Source organism: Strix aluco, chromosome 25 (genome assembly GCF_031877795.1).
Source record: "Strix aluco isolate bStrAlu1 chromosome 25, bStrAlu1.hap1, whole genome shotgun sequence".
NCBI classification, from domain to species: Eukaryota; Metazoa; Chordata; class Aves; order Strigiformes; family Strigidae; genus Strix; species Strix aluco.
This window is the reverse complement of record NC_133955.1, coordinates 3,191,112-3,216,249: the sequence shown is the minus strand read 5'-3', so window position 1 is coordinate 3,216,249 and position 25,138 is coordinate 3,191,112. Positions and strand designations below refer to the sequence as shown.

Here is a 25,138-nt window from a genome sequence, read left to right as displayed (position 1 = left end):
GCAACCCTTCCCTCCAGAAACCAGCCCCAGCCAGGGGGTACGGCAGCTCCTGCGAACCTCAAACCATCCGAGTAACACCCCAAGCGCTTAGGGGAGAGCTTGGCACCATCTGACAACGCTCAACTCCCTCCTGCTCAAAGGGTGGCAAGCCCTGTATGAAGCCCGACAACCAGATCCCTTTTTCCCTCTGGATGGGGAAGGAACCTGAGCAGCTTTCAAGCCATGTTAGTATTGGCCCTGGGAGAGCGATGCATACAAAGGGGGGAAATTATCACCCAAGCACTTCCCCTAAGGAAGCCAGAGGCCTTCCTGGAGCAGGAGGTGGGAAGCCAAGCAACTCGGCATGTCCATGCGCTGGAGATTACAGGGAAGCGAGCGACAAGCAAGCTACCAAAACACAGCCTAGACTGTGAATTACAGGTCTACGCAACTACACTCCGGATAAAATGTTTGCTTTTAAACCAATTACTTATTAATTCACAAGGAAGGTAGGTCAAAGACTACCTACGTCTTCCCGACACGAGCACCAGTTCACTGTTTCTGAAGGTACTAACAATCTTAAGTGCGTTTCTTCTAAAGCCGTATCAAAACTGCATTAAATTGTACTTCAGGTGAGGAATTTCCCACCCCCCATTTAAAGGGAAAAGCCCTGCAGCATCTGAAAGTTTCTGAAAAGAAACCAGGTCACTGCTGAAAAATTCTTACTAGAGACACAGAAGAGATGCACCTGGAATATCCATTAAAGTACAAGCGAGGAACACAAAAATTAACAGACTGACATGTTTCTGATTTCTAGCCTCTAGAGGAGAGCATGCACAGCTTGTAACTACAGCAACAGCCTGTATCAGCTTTAAAATCTCAGCAGGGGTTTGGCAGAAACTTTGCCAGACCATTCCTGAGGCAGGATGATGCTGCAACCCTTGCTGAACTCTGGAATCCACGGGAATTTCTCAGTGTTTCCAATATTCCCTCTTAAACAGCTCAGGAATAACCCCAGACATTTTACTTGAAGAACTTGAAGTTGCAGGGCTGAGTTACAGACCTGGGAAGACAACACGACCCTTTCCTGCTAAGGCGCAGCTGTGAAGTGACGCCCAATGGCCTGGCTGTGGTTACAGCCCACCTGCAAAACCCAAAACTGAACAATCTCCCCTCTGACAGACTAAAAAGGGCCCAAAGCAACAACATGACAAAGCTGTTGGGAGTCCAGCCCCTAAAATATCAAGGGAGCCACTGCAAAGCATGGAGCAGGAGCGGTTCAAATCGTCATAAACCCCGTTGGATATCTCCCCGATAAAACAGATGTTTCCTTTTGTCAACATTTATCCAACATCCCACCCTAGCAAGGGTACAAATACTTCCCCTTACACACAAACACACTCCTAAGGTCATTTTCCACAATGCTGCCCTCCTGGTTTGGATTCCACCTGGAAAGGCTCTTGGACAGCCCCACACCCCCTCCTGCAGCCCTTGTACCTGTGCAGCCACATTTCTGGAAAGCTGAACTATCATGTCCTCTTCCTTCGGGGTTTCCAACCTCATCATGCTGAACTCAAATCCTGACATCCCCACCTTCTTGTATATGTATTTCTAAGCAAGGGCAAGCTGCCATCCCTGCTAACAGTCCTCCCATCTGCCCTGTCAGGATTTTTTTATTTCAACGCAACCCTGGAAAGCTCTTGGATATCACAAGGCCAAGAGGGGTTCAACCCACTGCAGAATCAAATGCAGCGAAAGAGCTGCGCTGGGAATCAGGAAAAGGGAAAAAAAAAAACTTTAGAGAAAGGAGTGGTGTCATACCACAGGGCCCCAAACAGGCAGCTATTGTTAGAAAAGTCAACAGGAACCAGGACAGCTTAGGTTGACACTTACGCTTTTACGAGAATAACTACACATCGGAAAAAACAATATATACAAATAAAATCGGGCATATGGGCTGAGTAAGGCTTAACTTTGGAGGTAAGAGGAGCCAATGTAACAGGACAAACCACTTGAAGTTGTCGCTGCCTTTGGATGAAATAAAAACGGAGGGTTGTTTAAGAAATGCCATTTTGAGATCAGAAGTAACACGAGCCCTGCGATCCCTTCAAGGGGCCTTCAAACAAAACACAGCATACTGCTTTGCCTGCTGGCTTACCTGGGCTGCAGCTGATACAGCTTTTCTGCCCAGAAGGTACCTGGAAGATGCCCAGGAACAGCAGCAGCCCCAGAGGAGGATTTCCCAACACGGAGACGACCGATACAAGAGCCGTGTCTGGGTGGCTGCAGCCAGCCCAGCCCGCGACTCACCCTGCGGTACAGGCCGAGGAGCTGCACGTTTCCACTTCGCTTTCACACGCTCACAACAGATCGCAGGCACTTCATGCTGCATGCAATTGCATTTATTTTCCATATGAATCTAATAACGTCCCCATAGGAAAAAAAATCAGGGAAACAATTAGCCTTACATATATCATTCAGCCTTAAAATGTTTGCATAAGCCAGAGAACTGTAAGACTTGAAACCATAAAACTGTAAATGCCTCAGTGATGAGCATTAACCCCTGAGCACCCAAGCATTGTCTTTTATAAGCCTTTTTCTTTTTGCCTTGAAACTTTTAGGGCATTAGCCTTGCATTACTTCAAGGCTTTGAACATGTAACAATTGTCTTAAAGCTTTTTGCAGAGGTTTTTAACGGGTGCCTCAGGAGAGCAAGCCTTCAAGCGCTTGGCATGGCAACCGCCTCCACGCAGGGCAGCGCCAAGGCCAAGGCCCATCGATCAAACCAAGAGAGGATGCCAGAGAGTCTGTGCCAGCACTGGGAGAGACCAGCAACCCATTTAATTTGCAGCACTTAAAGCAGACACCGTACCACACCACAGCCGAACGGCAGCCAGGGACTGGGAAATGCTGGGTTCAAAGCGCCAGCTCCGCTTCACACTGGAGGGTGGTTAAAAACATCCCGTGACCATTCAGAAGACTGAAAAACCCCCCAGGAAATCTGCACCAGTCGCGCCGACCACTGGGAAACACCGGGCTGGCGGAGCTAGCCGCCTGCCAACGCGCTGTCACCCACACACGGATCTGAGTGGCCATCGACGTCACCCAGGAATTGCTTAAGGAGCTGCAGAAATAGGCACAAAATCATGCAATTACAAAACTGAAGAGGTTAAGAGAGTTCTTTTCCTAATAAAAATAAAGATAGAAACTGGAAAAATGGAAAAAGGCTAGTATTGGCAGGCAGATGGCTGGGGGTTTTTCCCCTTTCTTGCACTAGATCTTAATGACCATGTAAACTTGGAGAGGCACAACTAAGAGGACAACTGGTTTACAACCACTTGTAGCCATGAAGTGGACAGACAGCAACTGTTGATGTTCCTCCACTGTCATCCCTCAAGCACAATAAATGTCAAAGTGACTCCATAAGCAAGACTTTTGGTGAATACAGGACACTGGTCTTACAGGGGAAGGTCTTCTCCACTCAAACTGCAAGGCCAGCGTGCAAGAGTATCTGGGTGACAGCATGAGCATCCTGAACTTTGGCAACGTCCCTTTTCACCTTTGATACAAATAATTTCTTCTATAAAAAACTATTTTCATCCGTGGCCAGCATCAAATCAAAGTTCAAATCAGATTCAGAAGAGCGACGCTAACAACCGCATTACCTAATCCTGACTCTGACACCACCAGCATGGGGGAGAAGGGCTGTCACAACCGGAACTGCCGAGAGCCACAAACCCAAACGCATGAGAAAACACTTCCCTGGTGGAAACGAAGCCTTTCGTTCCCCCCGTCAAGTGGCCAACTGGCCCAAGGGTGAGAATTGTAAATACCAGCTGTGCCCCTTCTCCTCCGCGAAGCCAGCACCAGCTACGCTCGTGGTAGGATGCCGTAACAGCCTGCACCATCGCCAGCAACCTGTATCCTAAATGTTCACCAAGGGAGCCCCGAGATCCCTCCTCCCCAACCAAAGCATTCAAATCCTTTCCGAAATCAGCTGCAAACACCTTCTCCTCTTCAGGAAAAGGCCCCTCTGCTGCATTTTAAGCAACCCAGCAAAGAGCCAGCCCAGGACTTCTGGTTTGCAGTTGTTTTTGCAGCTCTTTGAACAACACTCCTGGGAGTGTTTTAAACTAATTGCACCTGCTGTTGAGCAGCGTGGACTCGAGACACCCACTGATACACAACACGCTGCTGCGATGTGTCTTTTGGCTGAAGATCAAATGAACATCTCTCCTGTCTGGGCCTCCCGGGCACCCCTTTCTCACCGACAGTTCCTTATGTTCAGACCTACGTTTTTATGTTCAGACCCAAGTTTAAGCATGAGGAGCAGCTCCCAGTGAAGTGCTGCAGCATGTCACAAGCATAGCAAACATCCTCCCTAACCTGTCACCAGAGTCATCCTGAAGATGCACTCCACAGCAGCTTTTTCATCCTCCGCATGCCATGGAATAACACGGTAGTACCAATCCTTCTCAGGCAGGATTCGCACAAGTGGATGCTCTCAGAGATACCAGATAAAAAAGGCACCACCTGGTCTGCTTGGAATCTAGTCTGGGTGGAAGACAACAGAGAAACAGCCAAGCAAGGCCTATAAAATAGGAGTTATATCAGAAAGCAACAGATGACTCGGAAAGGGAGGGAACAGCGGGAAGAGAGCGGTTTGGAAAAGATTTTCATTAGCCTGATCTCCCAAGTATCAAGTTTCTTCTTCTTGTGATGTGCCTGTTTTTAAAAAGTCAAACATCCACTGAATTTGATGCAGGGACAACAGTCCCGAGTTGTTAAAAACACTTATCAAAATAAGCAGCTGGGTGGGGAACAGACTGTTAGTTCTCCCGCTGAGGGAAAAGCTCATTCCTCAAACACGAGGGAGTTCGCGGTGGACGGGGACCCCAAAACACAAAACTACAGGAGGCTGAGCTCCACCGGCGCCTCCACTCACCCCAGAGTTTGGATCCTGCTCGTTGTTTGTTTTTAAAGAAAACCCAGCCAGTGCCACCCTGGTAACTAGAGAAGGTTAAACAAGGCAGAGAAGTTACTAAACACCAACTGAAAAAACATGAAATAAGAGACAGGCATCAGATCACCGCCATCGCTGGTACCCGCGGGGGAACAAAAGGTGACGGCACAGAGGCAGGGTATCACCTGAGCCTCACCACCCGGTTTATGAAAAATAATCAGCATCTGTCAGTCATTTCAGATGCAAACCCTGTTGAAGTCATTAAGAGACACTGTTCAACCCACTTGCCTGAAGAACAAGCGTCTTATGTATCTGAAGTGGGGAGTATCGTGCCTTTACAGCTATAGTTGCTTAAAGCTTAAAAAAAGCCACGTTCTAATTAAAAAATTCTTCTTCACAGAGCACTCCCCTCTTCCAAGAAAAGTTATTTCAATGCTCTGCCTCAGAATTTAATGAAACTTGAATCATGTCCAGAGGGCTCTTGGAGGGTAGGATGAAATCCCAATTCCCCAGCCAGTCACTCCATCTGTAGCTGAGCTGTGGGCTATAAACTGTCTGTCCTCAGCTGCCAGGGCTGTGCCCAAACACACTCGTCTGTCTGTCTGTCCACAAGCACATGACGTATACACAACCCAGGTGGCACCAGCCAGCCAGAAGTCCCATCCCACAGCTGGCTGGTGGCACTGGATGTGCCATCGTGCAGAAAACAGAAGTTTGCACCTAGGCAGCAGCAGGCAGGGTGGCAAGATGGGTCTCTTTTCCGAGCTGCAGCTGCCCTGATTAAATCATGGCTGAGTCCTCAGAAGACTAGTGAGGTTAAGTCACTCCAAGGAATTATTGTTTTGTCGATAAAAAACACATTTTACCTGCCCTGCATCTGTCTTTGGTGGGCAAAGGGCTGAAGAACCAACAGAAGGTACACAGAGACCCTGTGCTTGCTCCTCACCCAGGCAGGTGGGAAAACACAGCTGTAAGCTGTAGCTCCGGCATCCCACCACAGGGAAATACCAGCACCAAGACAGATACTACATCCATCTCGGCAGAGGACAAGTGCACGGGGTCCTTCTAGAAGCTCAAAGCGCAGATGAGAAGTGCTGTGTCTTCAGAGCGAAGATCTGACCCATTATCAAACTGCTTCAAGCATTCTCGGCTGGGAAGCGGTCACCAGAGAGCTGGGACACTTCTGCACGAAGATCGGGACATCTCGGACATCAAGAGCACCTTTCCCAACCCGAGCTGGGAGTCGGGCACTGATCCCGTCACAGCTCCCATCAGTTAAGCTAATTGGATTGAGCTATTTAATTTCCATCTTATGAAAACGCAACTCAGGGCTGAGCCCGACTGCTGCGTGAGAAAAATCTTCCCGTGGCCACGAGTCACAAGATAGAGAGCTCATGGAAGGCTCCAGACAGCTCAAGGATCAGAGGGGACAACAGCTCCCTGCAGGTCCCCTGCATCACCCCAGCAGCCCCAGCTGGGGAGGATGCTCAGATGAATGGCCACGGCACCAGGACAACCCGAGCTGGAGACCTGTGCCCAACCTCAGAGCTTTGTGTCACCCTTCGAAGGATGTTAAGCAGCTCCAGAGCCAAGGAACAGCTGGGTCTGACACCCTGATGGTCCCTCTGAAACGGGGACCCACAACAAAGCTGCTCTGCTTCTAGAAAAGCTACTTCTGGTTAACAATATTCTAAATAGCAACAACGGCTTTGCCCTGATTTGCATCCCTAGAAGGTACTTTTCTAGGTTTTACCAAAACAACCAAATGATGTTAAGCACCAGCGCTGAGGAAGCTTTGGTGAATTTTGGGGAAAAAAGGTTGGAAAAATCAGTCTCAGAGAAAAAAAGCCGAGGCCTCCAGGAGCAGCAGAGCTTGCAGTTTGCTCGGTTAGTTCTGTAGATGAAGGCTATTTTAGAACAAACTTATGCTTTTAATTATTTTTGCATGAATTAGCAGGACGCTTCAACATAATTACACAGACTGTCTAAACCCAGTAAAACTGTAACAGGCTGAATAACGGTGTGTTTTAGGCACAAACAGTTCAAGGCTGGCTGCACCCGCACAGCCAGAGCCACAGAAATGCCATTCGTACAGGCCAGGCTGGGCAGAGAAGTGAAACGGGCTGGATTTGGCAAGAGGACAACTTTGTGCATCCAGCAATGAGCTTTGTCACTCCATGTCACACAAAACCCCGCTGAGACAGCCCAGCACGACATGCCAGACCGTCTGAAAGGCGCTGGAAAACAGAGCTAAGATACAGGTTAGCACCTAAACTAACCAGGAAGGGTTCCTGCACCCTCCTCCATTTTGGCTGCTCATCCCAATTGGAAAAAAAAAAATCCCACAGGTTTCTACATCAGCAAATTGGCATGTCTGTGCCTGCAGAATAGCGTTTTCCTGGAGGCAAACTAAGAGCAGAGAGGCAGAGTTTAGCAGAGGGATTTGAGCGAGGACTCCCAGGCTGGTCCCAGCCTCCCAGGAGCGCTGGCTTTTGTTGCAGAAAGCGTTTACCCGCTGCTGCGAAGCGGTGCGTGCGGTCACTCAGAGCCCAGCGCCGCTCGGCTGAGAGCGTTCACACACCAACCAACCATCACACAGGCAGGGGTTGGCACGACCTCGGGTCAGTCGCTATTCAACGCTCAGGTTTACTTTTGTTTTATAAAAAAAAAAAACCCAAAAGCTTAGGAGTTGCTCAACACGCGGAGTTGTGAAAGGGAAACATTATGAAGTGATTTGAAATTCCTGCGGAGAAGCTGCTGCACAAACAGCTCCAGGATCATCTTTCACCAACCACCCCACAGTTCTCAAGCCGAGATCACCTCCGCCAGCATCCGAACCACCTCCTGGATGGAAGGTGACTCGAGTGTGTCCAGAGAAGGGCAACGGAGCTGGTGCAGGGTCTGGAGCACAGGTCTGATGGGGAGCGGCTGAGGGAACTGGGGGGGTTTAGTCTGGAGAAGAGGAGGCTGAGGGGAGACCTCATGGCCCTCTGCAACTCCCTGAAAGGAGGGTGCAGAGAGGGGGGAGGAGTCTCTTGAGCCAAGGACCCAGCGCCAGGCCAAGAGGGAATGGCCTCAAGCTGCGCCAGGGCAGGGTCAGACTGGCTCTTAGGAAGGATTTCTTTGCAGAAGGGGTTGTTGGGCGTTGGAATGGGCTGCCCAGGGCAGGGGGGGAGTCCCCATCCCTGGAGGGGTTGACGAGTTGGGTTGACCCAGCGCTGAGGGATCTGGTGGAGTTGGGATCTGTCAGTGCTGGGTTAACGGTTGGACTGGATGATCTTCAAGGTCCCTTCCAACCGAGATGATTCTGTGATTCTGTAATAATCAAACCTTCCTGGGGGAAGGGAGTGCACAGCTGAATCCCCCACTCTTTCCTCTTCTGCCCAAGAAAAGATGATGCTCGTGGAAGAAAGGAGGAAGTCAAATGCACCAAAAACCTCCTAGTTTTGGGTCTGTCGCTAACTCAAGCTCTCCTAACACCCAGGCTTGGTTAACAGCAGAGCTGGGAAAGAACGACCACCCTTTGTACAAGCAGGAGCCTTTTCTTAACCTACATAACTCCGCAAAGCCCAAACTAGGGCAGTTATTTTAACAGAGCTGGGGAAGAGCGTATGGACTCCAAACTTTTTCTGTAAGGCAATACATTTCTTCAAAACTTCACTGCATCAGCAGTACTGCAAGAGTCTCACTCCAGTTACATAAACCACCGCATGATCTCTTACAACCAGTTAATGATACGAGACACTACGTATCTTAGACATTTTAATACTATGTTATAAAAAAAAAAGCTTGCTCAAACAATGGAAAAAACCTCATGAACTTTTTCCATCAGCTTCTTGATGCCTTACTGAAAGGATGTTTGTTCCCACTGCAGATATTTTTCTTCTGGCAATTAACTGTTCTGCCTTACCCACACATTAAGAGGGCTGTGTGTGGGGAGAGCACAGTTCAGCATTCCCTTTGATCGCCAGGAATCATTACACTAATTTTTAAAACTAGAAAACCATGACATTTGAGAGAGATGGCAGGTTACAGCCAGGTGCAAACCTGATCTGAGATAGCTATTTTTTTTTTTTAAATGAGGGTAGATACAGATCACTACTCCAGTGTCACGCCACGTGCAAGTCCAATTATTCCAGAAGAGCTTCTCCAGAGTAAGGACATGCACAAGCCCTTATCTGAAGACATGCTCAAAACCACAGCAATCAGCTATTCTGCCACCATCCAAAGACAACAGCAGTCCAAAAGGCAGCTGCTGCTTGTACTTTTAAAAGCTTCACCTGGTCTCCAGTGCTTTGAAACCAGTTATCATACAACCTTTTGGATACTCCCTCCACTCTGTCATTTGCTGACGAGGTCAGTCTTGGCCCCAAAGCCCTTGGTGCCTTCCCAGCATCGCCACAAAGAATGCAAGAGCACAAAGCAAAAACCTGACACACAAAAATACGAAGGAAGAATTATTCCATCCAGAAAATTTGCAAGTGTTGCCTACTAACACCAAAACGAACGCCTGGAGAATAAAGGATTATCTTGACCCACAGCCAAGAAGTTTTCTACATTCACACAAGATTGCAAACCTCGGAGCACCTCTTGCGAGGGTACAAGTGAAAACAGGGTAAATGGGACAAAAAAAAAGTATTCTCAGGACAAGGATCACTTGGGAAGCAGAACTGTTCGTTAACACATCCCGTTGTAACAGGAGACACTCAACACCGTTGTTCTGGTCCTCACGAACTCCATCTGTCTTCCCAAGATAGAAAATGTCAGTTTAACAAAAAAAAAAAAAAAACACCAAACCCCTAACCCAGACGTTAGAAGAGAAAGACCTGCATGACCAGATGGTCCACCTACCACCCTGCACTGCGCTGCCTGGTCCTGAGCTCACAAATGGCACAGGAGACAGCCCGTGTCCGGCAGACTTGAGGTGGGCAGCTTTTGCCTCCTCTAGACTCTAGTTTCACCCACAAGAACATCTAAACATGGCTACCAAAATATGGACCAAACACAGCAAAAGTTCTCTGCTGAGGAGAACCTGCAGTTCTTTGAAAGAGAAATACTCAGTTCAGCTCTTCTCAAAACTCATGAACGCGTTTTAGCTGGAAAAAGTAAACACAGAGAAGCGACGCTTCCTTTCTCAGCTGCCTGTACACACAGAGGCTGCAGCGGGGCAGTGACAGCGCCGCGGGTTTCGTACTCCTGCAAGCTCTGCAGAACCAGCTCAGCTACGGCAGAGTACGCCGAACTGAAATCATCTTCTGCGCAGGCAGAGCCTATCAGGGATCCGTAGCAGCACGAGGCACGGAGCACCCGGCGTGATCATCGTACCCCTGCCAAGGCAGCTCACACGCCAACGTGGGCACTTCGAGTCTGAGAAACACAGGTACACAGAGGCCATTTTCACCTGACTGCCTGATAAAAGGATTTAATTCCACTACCCCACAATAAGCAAAAAGCTTAACAGCCAAGCCCCAGCGATAGAATCTCTGTGTCCAACCAAAAGCACGGGTGCTCCCTTCCTTCTCTGTCCCAGGAACCCGAAGATGAAAGGACACCTACACCAGCCCAATGAGCACCTTCTGCTCTCAGAGCCCCAGCCCAAAGCCACTGTCCCCCAGGAGCAGCCAGCGGGGAGCACTGGTAACATCCAGGCTAGAAACAGGAGAGTTATTTCATCAGGCAGCAGCCGGCTAGGAAAAAGCCCCACCCCAGGACAGCAGCATGCTCCCCTCACCCCCCAGGAGGCCAGGCTATCTCCTCCTCCCTCACCCCAGAGAGGGGATTGGGGACCCACGGTAGGGTGAGAGGACAGGACCACACCTGGTGTTGGGGACCTCATGGAGAGATGAGCCCTCACCAGTGACACAAAGGCAGGGCTGCTATTCTAAGTGGCTTTATCCCACACCCACCCTGAACACCCCAGTTCCTCCCCACAGCTCTCCCAGGTCTCCTGTCAGGATCCTGTCCCAGCCCCTTCATCTTCCTCACACCTCCCCAGACCTGCCAGGGATCTCTCAGGCCCCTCCCCAGCCCCTCTTCACCATTCCTCTCCCCACCACTCATCATCTAAAGATCTTTTAACCTGGTGGACCCCCTCCTGATTCCCCTCCTCCCCTCAAAGACCCCTTCAGACCCCCCCTAAAGCCCTTCTGAGCCCTGTATAGCCCCAAGCCCCCTTCCCAGGGGCTCCTTCACCCTCTCCAAGCCCCAGAGACCCCTCCTGTCGCCTCTCTCTGCCCTCTCAAACCTCGGCGGGCCCCGGGGGCGCCCCAGCCCTCTCCCACCCCCTCCCTGAGCCCGCGAGACCCACAAACCCCCTCACTAAAGCTCCTTGTGCTCCCCCCCCCCCCCCCCTCCTTCGCTACAGACCCCCGCGGCACTACAGACCCCGAACTCTGCCGTCTTCACCCCCCGCCTCAAACCCCCTCCTGAAGTCGGGAGACCTTCACCCCTCTCCCCCGAGACCCTCCTCAGACCCTCTCACCCCCTAACACCCTCCCCTGAGGCACTCTACCCGCCCCCCCGGCCCCTCCTCACCGAGCAGCAGCAGCTTCACCTCCTTGGCTGCCTTCTCGCCGTCCTCCCGCAGGTTACGGTCGATCATCTTACTCCGCTCCACCGCCGCCTTGTCCTCGGCGCTCAGCGTACAACCCATGGCGGCGGCGGGGAAGGCCGGCGGGCGGCCCGGCCGCCGGCTGCGGGGTGGGAGCGGGGCCGGAGCGGGGCTGCGCCTCTCGCCTGTCTCGGCCCGGGCGGCTCCCTGAGGCGGCGCCGGATATCCGGTTACCGCGGCGCGGGGCACGACGGGAAGTGCAGTCCGCGCGCGGCATGCTGGGAGCGAGGGGCGGGGCTTCCGCCTCGGTAGAGCGGGGCATGACGGGAGCCGGGAGGAGCGTCTTACTTCCGCCTCGGTGGAGCGGGGCATGACGGGATCTGTAGTCCTCCGTGGGGGTGTCGGTGAGGCCCCAGTTCCCCCCCCCGAGCCCGGCCCGGCCCCATGTCCCGTTTCCAGCCCCCCTCCCACTCACGAGGCGGGGGGGACTCCGGCCCCACGCCCCCCCAGAGGGACAGGCCTTGGCCCCGCGGCCTGAGGGGACGGGTGGCAGGTGGGGGGTGCGTGTTCCCCGCGGCTGGGGAGGGGGCTCGCGGGCCCAGAGGAGCGGGGCCACCCTGCTGCCATCTCCTGATGGCCACACAGCGGGGAGGGGGACCTGGGGGACCCCCCCCCGAGGAGACCCTCCATGCCAGGGCAGGAGTGACCCCAAAACCCGACGCCCCCCCCCCCCAGCTCCCACACTCAGCTCCAGCACGAGACAACTTGTGCCCCCAACCCACCCCCCCCAAACCCTTCCCGGCGAGTGTCGTGGGGTCCCCGATCCCCCACGGCGGCAGCAAGGAACCCCCCCTGCACCCCAGCGAGGCACTCAGACCAGCTCTGCCCTTGCAGCCATGTTTGCCCCCAAACCAGCCCGCCCCCGCCCCCCCAGCGCTACAGCTCCGGTTTGGGAGAGGCGACCACCGGCACGTAGACCCCATCCCCACCGCGCCGCTCCGTCCCCTCCACCGTGTCCTCATCGATCTGCCCCGGGATGCGAAAATCGACGGGGGGCTGGTCCCGCTTGGGGCTGGGGGTGCGGGGCCGGGGCTCGGTGGGACAACCGGTGCCCTGAAGGAACTGGAGGAAGTTCTCCTCGATGGAGCCCTCCCGGCTGGGCAGCCGCAGGTCCTCCTCGGGCGGCTGCTTGAAGAAACAAGTGAGGAGCCGCCCCAGCTCGCCCCGGATCTGCCGGTTGAGGCACCCGTAGAAGAAAGGGTTGGAGGTAAAGCAGAAGTAACCGAGCCAAGTGACCACGGTCTCAGCCGCCGGCCCCACCAAGGGCTGGGCGCTCAGGGCGGTGTAGAGGTGGAAGGAGAAGTAGGGCAACCAGCAGAAGAGGAATTGGCCTCCCACGGCCAACAGGATGGCGGCCGCTTTGCCCCCCCCGAACGTCCTCTGCGGGGTGGTACGAGGAGCTCCCGAGGTGGTGACCATGGTGGAGCGGCTGCTGAGCGACTCGGAGCGATGTCGCGGTGTCTCCATCCAGGTGGGGAGGGGGCCGTGGTGCATGGCGGCCACCCGCGCCACCTTGAACATGCTGCAGTAGACCACCACGATGATGAGGAGGGGCAGGAGGAAGTAGAAAGCGGCGAAGAAGACCACGAAGAACTTGCAGTAGGGACCGCGGCTCCATTGCAAGGAGCAGCCGCGACCGGCAGGTACCGGCGGCCGGTCGGGGGACAACCAACCCAGCACGGGCACGAGGGAGGTGGCCACGGCTTTGAGCCAGACGCCGACGAGGACGCAGGCCACCAGCCCCACCGTCATCCTCACCTCGTAGCGCATGGGGTGCACCACGTAGTAGTAACGTTCCACGTTGATGGTGGAGATGGAGAGGATGCACATGCTGATGAAGCAGACGCTGAGGAACAGGTAAACGCGGCACATGGCCTCGCCAAAAACCGGGCTGTCGAAGACGGCCGAGCCGGAGAGCATCTCCAACGGCATCAGCGTGAGGGCGGCCAAGAAATCCACCAGGCAGAGGTGGAAGACGAAGACGAATTTACGTAACGCCGGCGTCTTCACGATGACGGTCATGACGGCGGCGTTGCCCACGATGGCCGTCAGGTCGATGAGCAGCATGAAGAAGAGCCCCACCGATTTGGAGGCCACGTCTTTAGGTTTGCCGTCGGCTGTGCCGTTGGGGGGCATGGGGCCCGGGGAGGGCTGGAGCCCCCGCGCCGTCCTAGAGCCGTTCCAGGCCCACGGGGCGGGCAGGGAGGGCTCCATCCTGTGCCGCCACGCCGGCGCTCACCGGCCCATCGCCCATCCTCGGGGCGGCCAGCGCGGGGTGGCCGGGCATCGCCGGGGAGTCACATCCTCGCCCGCCCTACACCCGCCCGCCCGCCGGCCCCGCGTCGTGGTCCGGGGACGGGTGCTGCCGCGGCGGTGGCACTCAGAGCACCCAAGGGTGCCCCCCGGTCCTGCTCATCTCCCCGCTCCTCGTTGCCGGGCAGCGCCGGGCACCTGAGGGGAAGGTAGAACCGTCAGCGGCGGGGGGACAACCCTGGGGGGACCCGTGAGAGCTCAGAGAGGGGGTGTCAGCTCAGCGGTGACCCCCAGCCATAGCCCCCGTCACCCCTGGGGCCCCCTCCATGACCCCCCTCCCGCCAAACCCTTTTCTCAACTGAAAGCCTCGTTCTCTCTGAAAAGGAGCAATTCTGGGGCTAAAGCCCCCAAACTCCAATGTTTCAACCCAAAACACCCCAGTGGGATCCTTCGCCCAGAGCCTGGGGACCACGAGGGGTTGCGGGGATGGGTGGGGGGTCACCGGCACCCCGGACGCCTGGGTTCACCCCGTGTGCTTCGAGGGCCGTGCATGACCCCCCACCCCAAGCCCATCCCCAGGATGGGTGCTGCACCCCCACCCACCCCTATGGGTGCTACCGGCTGCAAAGCGGATCCCAGCAGTGCGGGTGGGGGGCTGGGGTCCACCCCGGAGCCCCCCACCCATGGGTGCTTCCCCAGCGAGGAGGGGGTCCCCATCCCCTGCACCCCGGGGAGCCCTCGGGAGGGGGGGGTGTTTGCTGATGGAAGGGGGGTGCAGGCAGCGGGTGCCCCCTCCCCGCCTCTCCCCTCCATCCCCGCCGCCCCGGGGGCGATGCCACCGGCTGGGGTCCCCCCTCCCACCTCCGGGGGGGTCCCCCGGTACCCCCCCCCCCCCCCCCAGCCGCATCCCTCCCGCGTCCCCCACCCCCCGCCCCCGGGCATCGCCCCGGCGGGTCGGCTCGGCCGCGGCACCTACCCTGGGGGGCTGCATGAGGCCGCGGGCCGGGCCGAGGGCGGGGGGGGCCCCGGGCCGGGCGGAGGACGGGGGGGGGGGCCCCGGGCCGGGCGGGGATGCTCGGGGCCGGGCCGGGGCCGGAGCCGCTGCGGCGAGGGATGCTCCGCACCCGCCCGGCTGCTGGGTCCTAAGCGCCTCCCGCCAGCGCGGCGGTACCCCGGGCACGGCGCCCCCCCCAGCCCCCGGCCCCGCGGGACCCCAGAGATGGGGGGGTGGCGGCCGGCTGGAGCCCGGTTTTGTCCCCCCCACCCCGGATGGAGGGTGGGTCCCCCTCCGGTTCTTGCCCCGCGTGTTGCTTCAGGCCTCAGTTTCCCCAGTCGCCCCCCAAAGGGGTTGTTGAGGGGATGGGGGGGGGGAACTGGAGGGGGTTGGGGGAGAACTGGGAGAGGCCTCTCGGGGGCTTTGGGGTGGGGAGGCAAAGGGGGGGATCTGGGGGAGAGGGGGGGGTGACAGAGCAGGAGGCACCCTGGGATGGCGGGGGGTGGGGGCGAAGGAGGGGACAGGGGGCAGATCCGCAGTGGGGGGCACAGAGTGGGGATGGGAACGGGTGCGGGGGGATGCACAGGACGGGGAGGGGGGGCGCTCAGAGGGGCCGCAGAGGTCCCCGGCTCTGCCCACCCCCAGCCCAATGCCCCTTCCCTTGCTCCCAGTTCAGCAATGGAGCAACTGGGATCAGGGCCGTGCCCCCCCCCATCACACTCCGTGCCTCAGTTTCCCCAGAGCCATCAGCTTACGAGGGGGTTCCCCATCACTTCCAAGCACCAGCACCCCCCCAAAAGCCTTCACAGGCTGAGAACTTCCTCCTGGCAGAGCCCCGGCCCCCGGCCCAGGGGTGCCCGGTGTGGGGGGGACGCTGGCGACCGAGCGGGCCCCATCCCCGCGGCCGGTGCGCGGAGGGCAGCGAGCGGCCGGCGGGCGAGGCGCGTGTCCCTGCCGCAGGCCCCGCGCGTCACGTGCCCATTGCTAGGTTACGAGGACCCAAAAATAAATCCATCCAAACCAGATTAGAAACGCGGGACCTCGAATGAACCGACCCCGTCGTACCGGGGCCCGCAGACGGCTGCCGGTGGCTCCCCGGTCACCGCGGGCACCGGTCACGCTGTCTCCCGGTGAGCAGGATGCCGGGGACCTGTGGGGGCACCCATTCTGCCCCACATCCCCCCCACACCCCACCCTGGGTCCTTCCCCTGCCCCGTGCAGCAGCGCGGGGATCAATCCTGCTCCCCAGCGTGGGGCAGAGCCCTGGGCCCCCCCCCTCCACCTTGTCCCGGTGTGCACCAAAATCCAGGAGGGCACTGGGTGCCCACCCCAAGATGGGTGCCCACCCCCCCAGCTGCTGCCTCCTCCCTCCCTCATCCTGCTTCACCCATCCTGGCCCCCACCCAGCACCCCAATGTTTTGGGGGTGTCACACAGTGAGAAGGTCCCAGCACCCGCCGAGTCGGGAAGGACCCAGCTCCCCTCGCCGGGTGTCCGAAACGGGGGAGCACACGGGGTGTACCCTGAGAATGGGGGGGCCCTGAGGGTTTTTCCTCCTCCCTGGGGACACTGAGGCAGGGGCCAGGGCTGCTCCTGCCCGTCGCCGTGTCAGCGCGGCGCAGGCAGATTCACGGCTTTGCTGTTTCCTGCCACCGGAGCATCAATAATTCAAGGCCCGGGCAGCTGAGCCACCTGCAAATTCCTCCTGACCCCCCCCCAGGCCCACCCTGCAGCCAGCGGGGAGACCCCCCCCAGCCCCAAGGGCACCCCCGGCCCCTCTGCTCCAGCTGCGCTGGGCACCCTCCTTGGCACCCACCTATGTGGGCCCCCAAAAACAGGGCCCCTTTGGCAGCCCCTAAACCTCGATCCCCCCCCCCCCCCCGACAGTTTTCCCCAGGGAGGTTCTGCCCCCCCAAAACGGGGCTGGCTGCTGGCACCCACCCTACAGCCCAGCCACACCCCTGGGGGACTCGGTATGGTGGGTGCTGGCGGGGGGCTGCCTTGGCATTATGGGGCTTGTGGTGCCCCAGCACCCTGGCACCCAGCACCTTGTCACCCCAGTACTTCAGCACCCCCAGTACCCCATTATCTTGTCACCCCAGCACCGAGAAGCCATGGCACCCCAGTACTCCAGCACCCTGCACCCCAGTACCTCGGCACCCTGGCACCCCACCATACCAGCACCCAATGACCCTGGCAGCGCAGCGCCATGGCACCACGGCGCTGGGGCACCCTGCCATCCTGGCACCCTGGCACGGAGCACCCCGGCACCCTGGGATACCCGTACCCCAGCACCCCTGCACCCCAGCACCCCAGCACCCCAGAACCCTGGCACCCCAGCACCCTGGGATACCCATACCCCTGCACCCCAGCACGCCAGCACCCCAGAACCCTGGCACTCTGGCACCCCTGCAGCCCAGAACCCCGACACCCTGGGATACCCATACCCCTGCACCTCAGCACCCCAGCACCCCAGAACCCTGGGATACCCGTACCCCTGCACCCCAGCACCCCAGAACCCTAGCACCCCAGCACCCCTGCAGCCCAGAACCCTGGCACCCTGGGATACCCATACCCCTGCACCTCAGCACCGCAGCACCCTGGAATATGCGTACCCCACCACCCCACCACCCCACCACCCTGGGATACCCCTACCCCTGCAGCCCAGCACCCTGGCACCCCAGCACCCTGGGATACCCGTACCCTGCACGCACCCCAGCACCCCAGGATACCCGTACCCCAGCACCCCTGCACCCCACAGCCTGGAATACCTGTACCCCTGCACCCCAACACTCTGGGACACCTGTACCCTACCCCACCACCCCAGCACCCTGGCACCCTGGGATACCTGTACCCCAGCACCTCAGCACCCTGGGATACCTGTACCCCAGCACCCCAGCACCCCGAGATACCTGTACCCCAGCACCTCAGCACCCTGGGATACCTGTACCCCAGCACCTCAGCACCCTGGGATACCTGTACCCCAGCACCCCAGCACCCCGAGATACCTGTACCCCAGCACCTCAGCACCCTGGGATACCTGTACCCCAACACCTCAGCACCCTGGGATACCTGTACCCCAGCACCCCAGCACCCTGAGATACCTGTACCCCAGCACCTCAGCACCCTGGGATACCTGTACCCAGCACCTCAGCACCCTGAGATACCTGTACCCCAGCACCCCAGCCCCTGGGATACCTGTACCCCAGCCCCCCAGCACCCTGAGATACCTGTACCCCAGCACCCCTGCACCCTGGGATACCTGTACCCCAGCACCTCAGCACTCTGAGATACCTGTACCCCAGCACCCCAGCACCCTGAGATACCTGTACCCCAGCACCCCAGCCCCTGGGATACCTGTACCCCAACACCCTGGCACAGCTGCCTGGCTCCTCCAGCACAGCCACAGACCCCTGACCGAGCGCGCAGGTCAAGCGTGTTTGCCCGTGTGTGTGTGTGTGTGTGTGTGGCTGGGGGGGGCCCACACCCAGCAGGTGCATCCGTGTGCGCACACGCACCCCCGTGTGAACCTGGGGGGTTGGCACGTGTGTGTCATCAGGGGGTGCACACACGTGTATGGGGTGCACGCGTGTGTGCACGTGTCTCCGGTGCGTGTGTGTGCACTCAGGCGTGTGAGGGCCTGTCTGGCTGCGTGTGCATCCTGGCACCAATCCTGCCCGGCACACCGCCGAGGGCACGGTGCTGTGCCAGCTCCCCCAGGACACCCCTGGGTCCCCCCCAGGTCCCCAGTGAAGTGACACAAAGGACAGGGACACCCCCACCCCCACTGGTGGGCCCGGAGGGTCGGGGTGTGGGTGCTCGCAGCCTCCGGGGCTCCCCCGCTGCAGGGTGCTGGGCAGTGGGTGCTGGGCAGGGATTAGCACCTGCATTAAAGCAGAAAACTCGAGGGCAATCAAAGGACAAAATTCCCCGTCAGCCGGCCCGGGGGGGGGGGCACGATGGCAGCGGCGAGGGGACAACATGGGTGGCACCCAACCGGGGGGAGCACGTGTTTGGGGTGCAGGGAGCGGCGGAGGGGGGACACGACAGGGTGAGGGGCACCCTGGGACACCCTGCTCCGTGCTGGAGGGGGTCCCCTTTAATTGCTGCCCCCCACCCCCCAATAAAATGCTGCATCATCTCAGCGCGGTTTGTTCCGGCTCCTTTCCCTCTAATTTTGGACCCAAAAACCAAGCACAAATGTTTTGCATCTAAAAATACACCCGGGAGGCAGAGACACGGCTGCGCGCGGGGGGGGGGGGGGGGGGAACCGGGGGGGGCACAGAGCACCCCTGCCTGGCTGGGGTGGCAGCACCCGGGGTGCCCCTCTGTGGGGACCCAGGGCAGGATGTGTCCCCTCCATCCTGGGGCGGTGCGTGGCACTGGGATGGGGGCGGGTACTGGGGAATTCGGCTGGAACCGGGATGTGGGCCAGTGCCAGGGGGGTCCGGGCCAGTGCCGAGGGGTGTGGGCCAGTGCCGGGAGGGTCCGGGCCAGTGCTGGGGGGTGTGGGCCAGTGCCAGGAGATGTGGGCCAGTGCTGGGGGTGTGGGTCAGTGCTTGGGGGGTGTGGGCCAGTGCCAGGGGGGTCTGGGCCAGTGCTGGGGGGTGTGGGCCAGTGCCAGGAGATGTGGGCCAGTGCTGGGGGCTGTTGGCCAGTGCCAGGGGGGTCCGGGCCAGTGCTGGGGGCTGTGGGCCAGTGCCAGGGGGGTCCGGGCCAGTGCTGGGGGGTGTGGGCCAGTGCCAGGAGATGTGGGCCAGTGCTGGGGGGTGTGGGTCAGTGCTGGGGGGTGTGGGCCAGTGCCAAAGGGGTCCGGGCCAGTGCTGGGGGGTTGTGGGCCAGTGCCAGGGGGGTCCGGGCCAGTGCTGGGGGGTGTGGGCCAGTGCCGGGGGGGTCTGGGCTGGCACGGTGGGACGTGGGCAGGTACCGCTGGTGGGTACCAGCACAGCGGGATGGGGCAGGTGCTGGGACAGACGGGTTGGGATGAAGGTGGAGGTGGGACTGGGGTGAGGATGAGGATGGTGAGAGGATGGGGATGGGGATTGGCTGGGGATGGGGGTGATGGGGATGGGGATGGGGACAGGAAGGAGGATGAGGATGGGGGTAGGGATGAGGGTGATGGGGATGAGGACGGGGATGAGGATGATGAGGATGGGGACGGGGATGAGGATGATGAGGATGGGGACGGGGATGAGGGTGATGGGGATGAGACGGGGATGAGGATGATGAGGATGGGGACGGGGATGAGGGTGATGAGGATGGGACGGGGATGAGGGTGATGGGGATGAGGACGGGGATGAGGATGAGGATGGGGACGGGGACGGGGCCGGGGCTGCGGATGGGACAGGGCTGAGGGTGATGGGGGGGGGCTGGGGATGGGCCGGGGGGGGCTCAGCCGGGGGGGGAGGGGGATCACACGCACCGGCGCGGCCCGGGAGGGGTTAAGCGGCCGCTGCCGCCATTGGTGGGGGCGCGGGGCGGCAGCCAATGGGAGCGGCCGTGCGGGGTGCGCGCGCCGGGGGGCCGCCCCCAGACCCTGTCCCGGGGCCGCGGAGCGCGCGGCGGCCGGCGGGGCCCGGCCCGGCCCGGGGCGGATCGGACCGGATCGATCGGATCGGATCGGATCGGATCGGATCGGACCGGATCGGACCGGATCGGATCATCCCGGCCCGGATCGGCCCCTCTCGGCTCGTGCCCCCTCGGCTCCGCCCGGCCCGGTTCGGTCCCTCTCGGCTCGGCTCGGCCTCCCCTGCCCGCCCTCCTCCGCACCGGCCCCGGTACCAGGCCCCGGTAACGCCCCGGGAAGCGGCGCGGGGGGGGGGGGGGGGGGGGGGGCGGGGAGCATCCTCCCGCGGGCTCCATCCGCAGCAGGGCCGGGACCAGGGGCCCGGGGGGGGGCGGGGGGGGCCGGGGGCACCGGGGCCGCCTGCGCAGCGCGGGGGGAGCGGGGCTGCGGCGGGCGGGAGCCCCGGGGTGAGTCGCCACCCGGGTGGGCAGCGACCCACGGGCGCACCGTGACACGGGTGACAAAGCCACCCACGCTGGGACACCGGGTGACCAAAGCCACCTCTTGCCGTGACACCAGAGGGGAGCGGCGAGGCCCGCGCACGCCGTGACAACGGGTGGCCAAAGCCACCCCGTGGTGTGACACTGGGTGACAAGGCCACCCCACGCTGTGACACCAGGTGGCCAGAGTCCCTCCATGGTGCTCGCTGTGACACCGGGTGACCAAAGCCACCCCACAGCACGTGCGGTGACACTGGGTGGCCAAAGCCACCCTGCGCCTTGACGCCAGGCGAGCAGCTAGCCGTGACACTGGGTGGCCAAAGCCACCCTGTAGTCCATGCTGTGACATCGAGTGACAAAGCCACCCTGTGCCGTGACCCTGGGTGGCGAAAGCCACTCCAGAGCACATTCTGTGACACTGAGTGACAAAGCCACCCTGTGCCGTGATCCTGGGTGGCCAAAGCCACCCCAGAGCATGTGCTGTGACACCAAGTGGCCAAGCCACCCTGTGCCGTGACCCTGGGTGGCCCAAGCCACCCCAGAGCACATTCTGTGACACTGAGTGACAAAGCCACCCTGTGCCGTGACACTGGGTGGCCAAAGCCACCCCAGAGCACGTTCTGTGACACCAAGTGACAAAGCCACCCTGTGCCGTGACACTGGGTGGCCAAAGCCACCCCGGAGCACATTCTGTGACACCGAGTGACAAAGCCACCCTGTGCCGTAACACCAGGCAAGCCTGGCACGTGCCGTGACACTGGGTGACCGACGCCACCCCACTCTGCAGCACCGGGTGACCAGGCCACCCTGCGCTGTGACACCACTTGAGCGGCGAGCCCGGTGCATGCCGTGACCCCGGGTGCCCGAAGTGCCACGCCGTTACCCTGTCCCCGGCGTGACACCGCGGGGCAGCGCGTGGCCATGGGGGGCATCGGGGGGCCGGCGGCCCCGCTGCTGCTGGCTCTGGCGCTGCTGTCACCGTGGGGGTCGGCGAGCGGGAGCTGCCCCCCGCGCTGCGTCTGCGCCTCCAACATCCTGAGCTGCTCGCAGGCGGTGCTGAGCTCGGTGCCCGCCCCCCTGCCCCGTTTCACCGCCGTCCTCGACCTCAGCCACAACAACGTCACCCGGCTGCGCGCCGACTGGGCGCCGGGGCGCCTGGCCCACCTCCACGCCTTGCTGCTCAGCCACAACGGCCTCTCCTTCGTCTCCACCGAAGCCTTCGCCCACGTCCCCCACCTGCGGCACTTGGATCTCTCCTCCAACCGTCTCCGGGCGCTGGAGGAAAACCTCTTCAGCGACCTGGCCGAGCTGGAGGTGCTCCTGCTCTACAACAACGAGATCTCCGCCGTGGACCGCACCGCCTTCGACAACCTCGGCCGCCTCCGCAAGCTCTACCTGGGGCAAAACCGCATCGCCCGCTTCCCGCTGGAGCTGCTGCGCGACGGCAGCCGCTTGCCCCAGCTGGCCCTGCTCGACCTCTCGGCCAACCGCCTCCGCAGCTTGCCCGTGGGCGAGCTGCAGGCGCTGCCCGCCTGGCTCCGCGACCGCCTCTACCTCCACGGCAACCCGCTGGCCTGCGACTGCCCGCTTTTCCAGCTGGTCGCCCGCGGTCGGCGCCGCCGGTTGAGCGCCGTGATGGATTTTCAGGAGGAATTACGGTGCCTGTTGCCCGCCGCCGCGGCGCCCGTCGGGATCCTCGCCCTGGCCGGCCGGCAGCCGCTCAACTGCAGCGAGGCGCGGGAAGCGGTGCTGGAGGCCCACTTAGGTGACACCGTCACCCTCGGCTGCGACACCCGGTTACGGGGGGTGCGGAGCCGGCACTGGGTGACGCCGGGAGGCGAACGGGTGCTGGAGGAAGGCGGTAACGGCAGCGCCGCTCTCCTGGCCAACGGCAGCCTGCAGCTGCGGGCGCTGCGCCCCGAGGACGCCGGCACCTACGCTTGTTGGGTGGGGGGTCCCCTCCTCAACGAGACCCTTTACGTGGAGCTGCTGGTGCACAACTTCACCCTGCACGGGCCCCACGACACCCTCAACACCGCCTACACCACGCTGGTGGGCTGTATCCTCAGCGTGGTGCTGGTGCTCATCTACCTGTACCTCACCCCTTGCCGCTGCTGCTGCTGCCGCGGCGCCGACAAGCCGCCAGCTCCCCGCGACGACAGCATCAACTCCTCCGTCCTCAGCACCACCCCCACCACGCTGCCGGTGTCCCCGGGGAGCCTTCTCGGTCCCACTCGGCCTCCGCTACCGGTCCGGGGCAGAACGGCAGGTTCAAGGTCGGAGGGACCCCGCAGCCCCCCCCCGGCACGGCCCCAAGGTGCAGAGGAAGGTGTCGGATCCGGACTCAGTCAGCTCCGTCTTCTCCGACACCCCCATCGTGGTGTAGGTGGGGGGGACACACACACACATCGTGGCGACAGTCCCCAGGGACACCCTGCTGCTGTTGAGACTTGTCCCCTGTGGATGCGCCGTGGGCAGGAGGGGCAGCCTGGACCCCCACTACGTGTCCCCAGCTTGGGGGGGGGGGGTGATACACCATCGCCCCTCCCGCCCCCCAAAGACTGAGCATCGCTGCTGCCCCCCCACACCAGCCTCTGCCAAGGTCACCGCCACCACCGTGGGACCGTGAGGGACAAAGGGGCTCCTGGGGGGACAGCGTGGCACCACCCCCACTACCCGCCCGGGCACCGCAGGACCACGGGTGACAGCGCTCGGGCCGGCTCAGTGGTGCCCCCCCCCTCTGCCCCTTCCCCACCAGGGACGGCAGCACTGGGGGGGTCCCACTTTGGCAGGGCACCGGCCCCCCCACCCCACGCCCTCCCCGGCATGTGTATCGCGAAGCATGAGTCCCGCCGGGGGAGCATGTGCCACCCCGGCCAGCGCTCAGTGGGCGGGGGACACACAGGGCATGTCACCCCCAGGGACCCACGGGGTGCAAACACACCCCCCCCCCCAACACCCGGCCCCCCCATGCAACTCACAGCCGCAAGGAGAACCCCCCACCCCACAGGAGGGGGACTTCGGGGCTTCAGCACCCCCAAATGGGGGTACCCCCTGCACCCCCCCAGCCCTGCACCCTGACAGCCCAGCCTGTGTCCCCCGTGTTCCGTCCCCCCCACCCCGGCCGCGTCCCCCCCCCCCCCGCGCTGGCAGCTGCCCGCTGATGCCTTACTGATGCCTTGGCAAAATAAACGTGTTTTCCCCATCGTGACTGTGCAGCCCTCGCCTGGTTTTGGGTGCTAAAAGGGTCGTTCCCCAAAATGGGCAAGGGGGGGGTTAGGGACAGGGACGGTGCCACCAGGGACCCCCCTGGGATGGAGGGTCAGGCCGGTGGCGCTCCTGCCACCCCGACCCCCATATGGTGAGAGGGAAGGGGCATGGCAGGGGTGGGGGAGCAAGGGGTTTGGGGGAGGAGGGCCCCCCCCCCAGCACCCCGTCACCCCCCCAGTGCGCTCACCCCAAGGCCCAGCCAACCCCGTCCCCTCGGGCTGTGCTGGGAGGGGGCTCCTGTGCAGCCCCCCCCATGAGACCCGTGCTCCCCCCCCACCTCACTGACCCCCCCCCCGGCACCCCACAGCCCCCCAGTGGTCCCAGTACCTCCCCCACCCCACTGACCCCCCCCCCCCCCAGCACCCCACAGCCCCCAGTGGTCCCAGTACCTCCCCCACCCCACTGACCCCCCCCTCCAGCACCCCACAGCCCCCCAGTACCCAGCCCTCAGTGGTCCCTAGTGCCTCCCCATCCCCACTGACCCCCTCCCAGCACCCCACAGCCCCCCAGTACCTCCCCCACCCCACTGACCCCCCCATCTCCCCTCAGACAGGGTGGGGCCATGCGGAGGAGGGGGGGGGCTTGCCGCTCTGCAGAGAGGCATTGACGGCGGGGGGGGGGGGGGGCGGGCTCCTGGGGACACCCCTCCCTGTCCCTCTCTCCCTCAGGGCTCCTGGTGAGCCAGGGGACACCCCCCATCCCTGTCCCCCCAGCTGGAGGGGTCCTCCCTGGGTGCGGGGGGGGGGACACCCCACCCCTGTGACCCGAGGCCACCCCAGCCTCTGCCCTGCCCTCTCAGGGCTCCCGGGGACACACCACGGTCCCCAAACACCACGGGGACCCCCAGGATACAGCCCACCCCCCTCCCCTTGTCTACAATACTTTTTTTCTTTCTTCTTTTTTTTTTAAAAAAAGAAACAAAAAAACAGCAATAGTAATTCTTATAAATATCCGCGGCCGGTGGCGGCCGGCGTGGTGGCCCGGTGGTGGCCCGGTGGCCCAGTCCCTGTGCCGGGACCCCCCCGGCCGCGGCCGCCTCCTCGCCCGGGGGCTGGTTTAGCAGC

The 25,138-nt window shown here is 60.9% G+C and overlaps 3 protein-coding genes across 4 annotated transcripts in view; 1 reads left to right on the top strand and 2 right to left on the bottom strand.

Annotated features, from left to right (window-relative positions):
• The window catches only part of GNAI3 (G protein subunit alpha i3), a 33,155-nt gene extending 21,445 nt beyond the window's left edge, over positions 1-11,710 (bottom strand). For both annotated transcript variants that reach the window (XM_074850013.1, XM_074850014.1), the window contains exon 1: positions 11,477-11,710. In XM_074850013.1, coding sequence (XP_074706114.1) covers positions 11,477-11,594 — 118 coding nt within the window. In that variant the 5' untranslated portion in view covers positions 11,595-11,710. The remainder of the gene's footprint in view (positions 1-11,476) is intronic.
• A 718-nt stretch (positions 11,711-12,428) lies between these two features.
• Positions 12,429-15,699, bottom strand: GPR61 (G protein-coupled receptor 61). The gene is made up of 2 exons (XM_074850198.1): positions 15,555-15,699; positions 12,429-14,003 (listed from the first exon to the last, which is right to left on the bottom strand). The coding sequence occupies exon 2, from the start codon at positions 13,764-13,766 to the stop codon at positions 12,429-12,431; it is 1,338 nt and encodes a 445-aa protein (XP_074706299.1). The 5' UTR covers positions 13,767-14,003; positions 15,555-15,699.
• A 4,632-nt stretch (positions 15,700-20,331) lies between these two features.
• AMIGO1 (adhesion molecule with Ig like domain 1) lies at positions 20,332-23,748 on the top strand. Its single transcript, XM_074850291.1, is given in 3 exon segments — positions 20,332-23,051; positions 23,054-23,116; positions 23,119-23,748. Coding segments are annotated over 3 exon segments (1,461 nt in total). The 5' UTR covers positions 20,332-21,725; the 3' UTR covers positions 23,191-23,748.
• Positions 23,749-25,138: the final 1,390 nt, after the last annotated feature.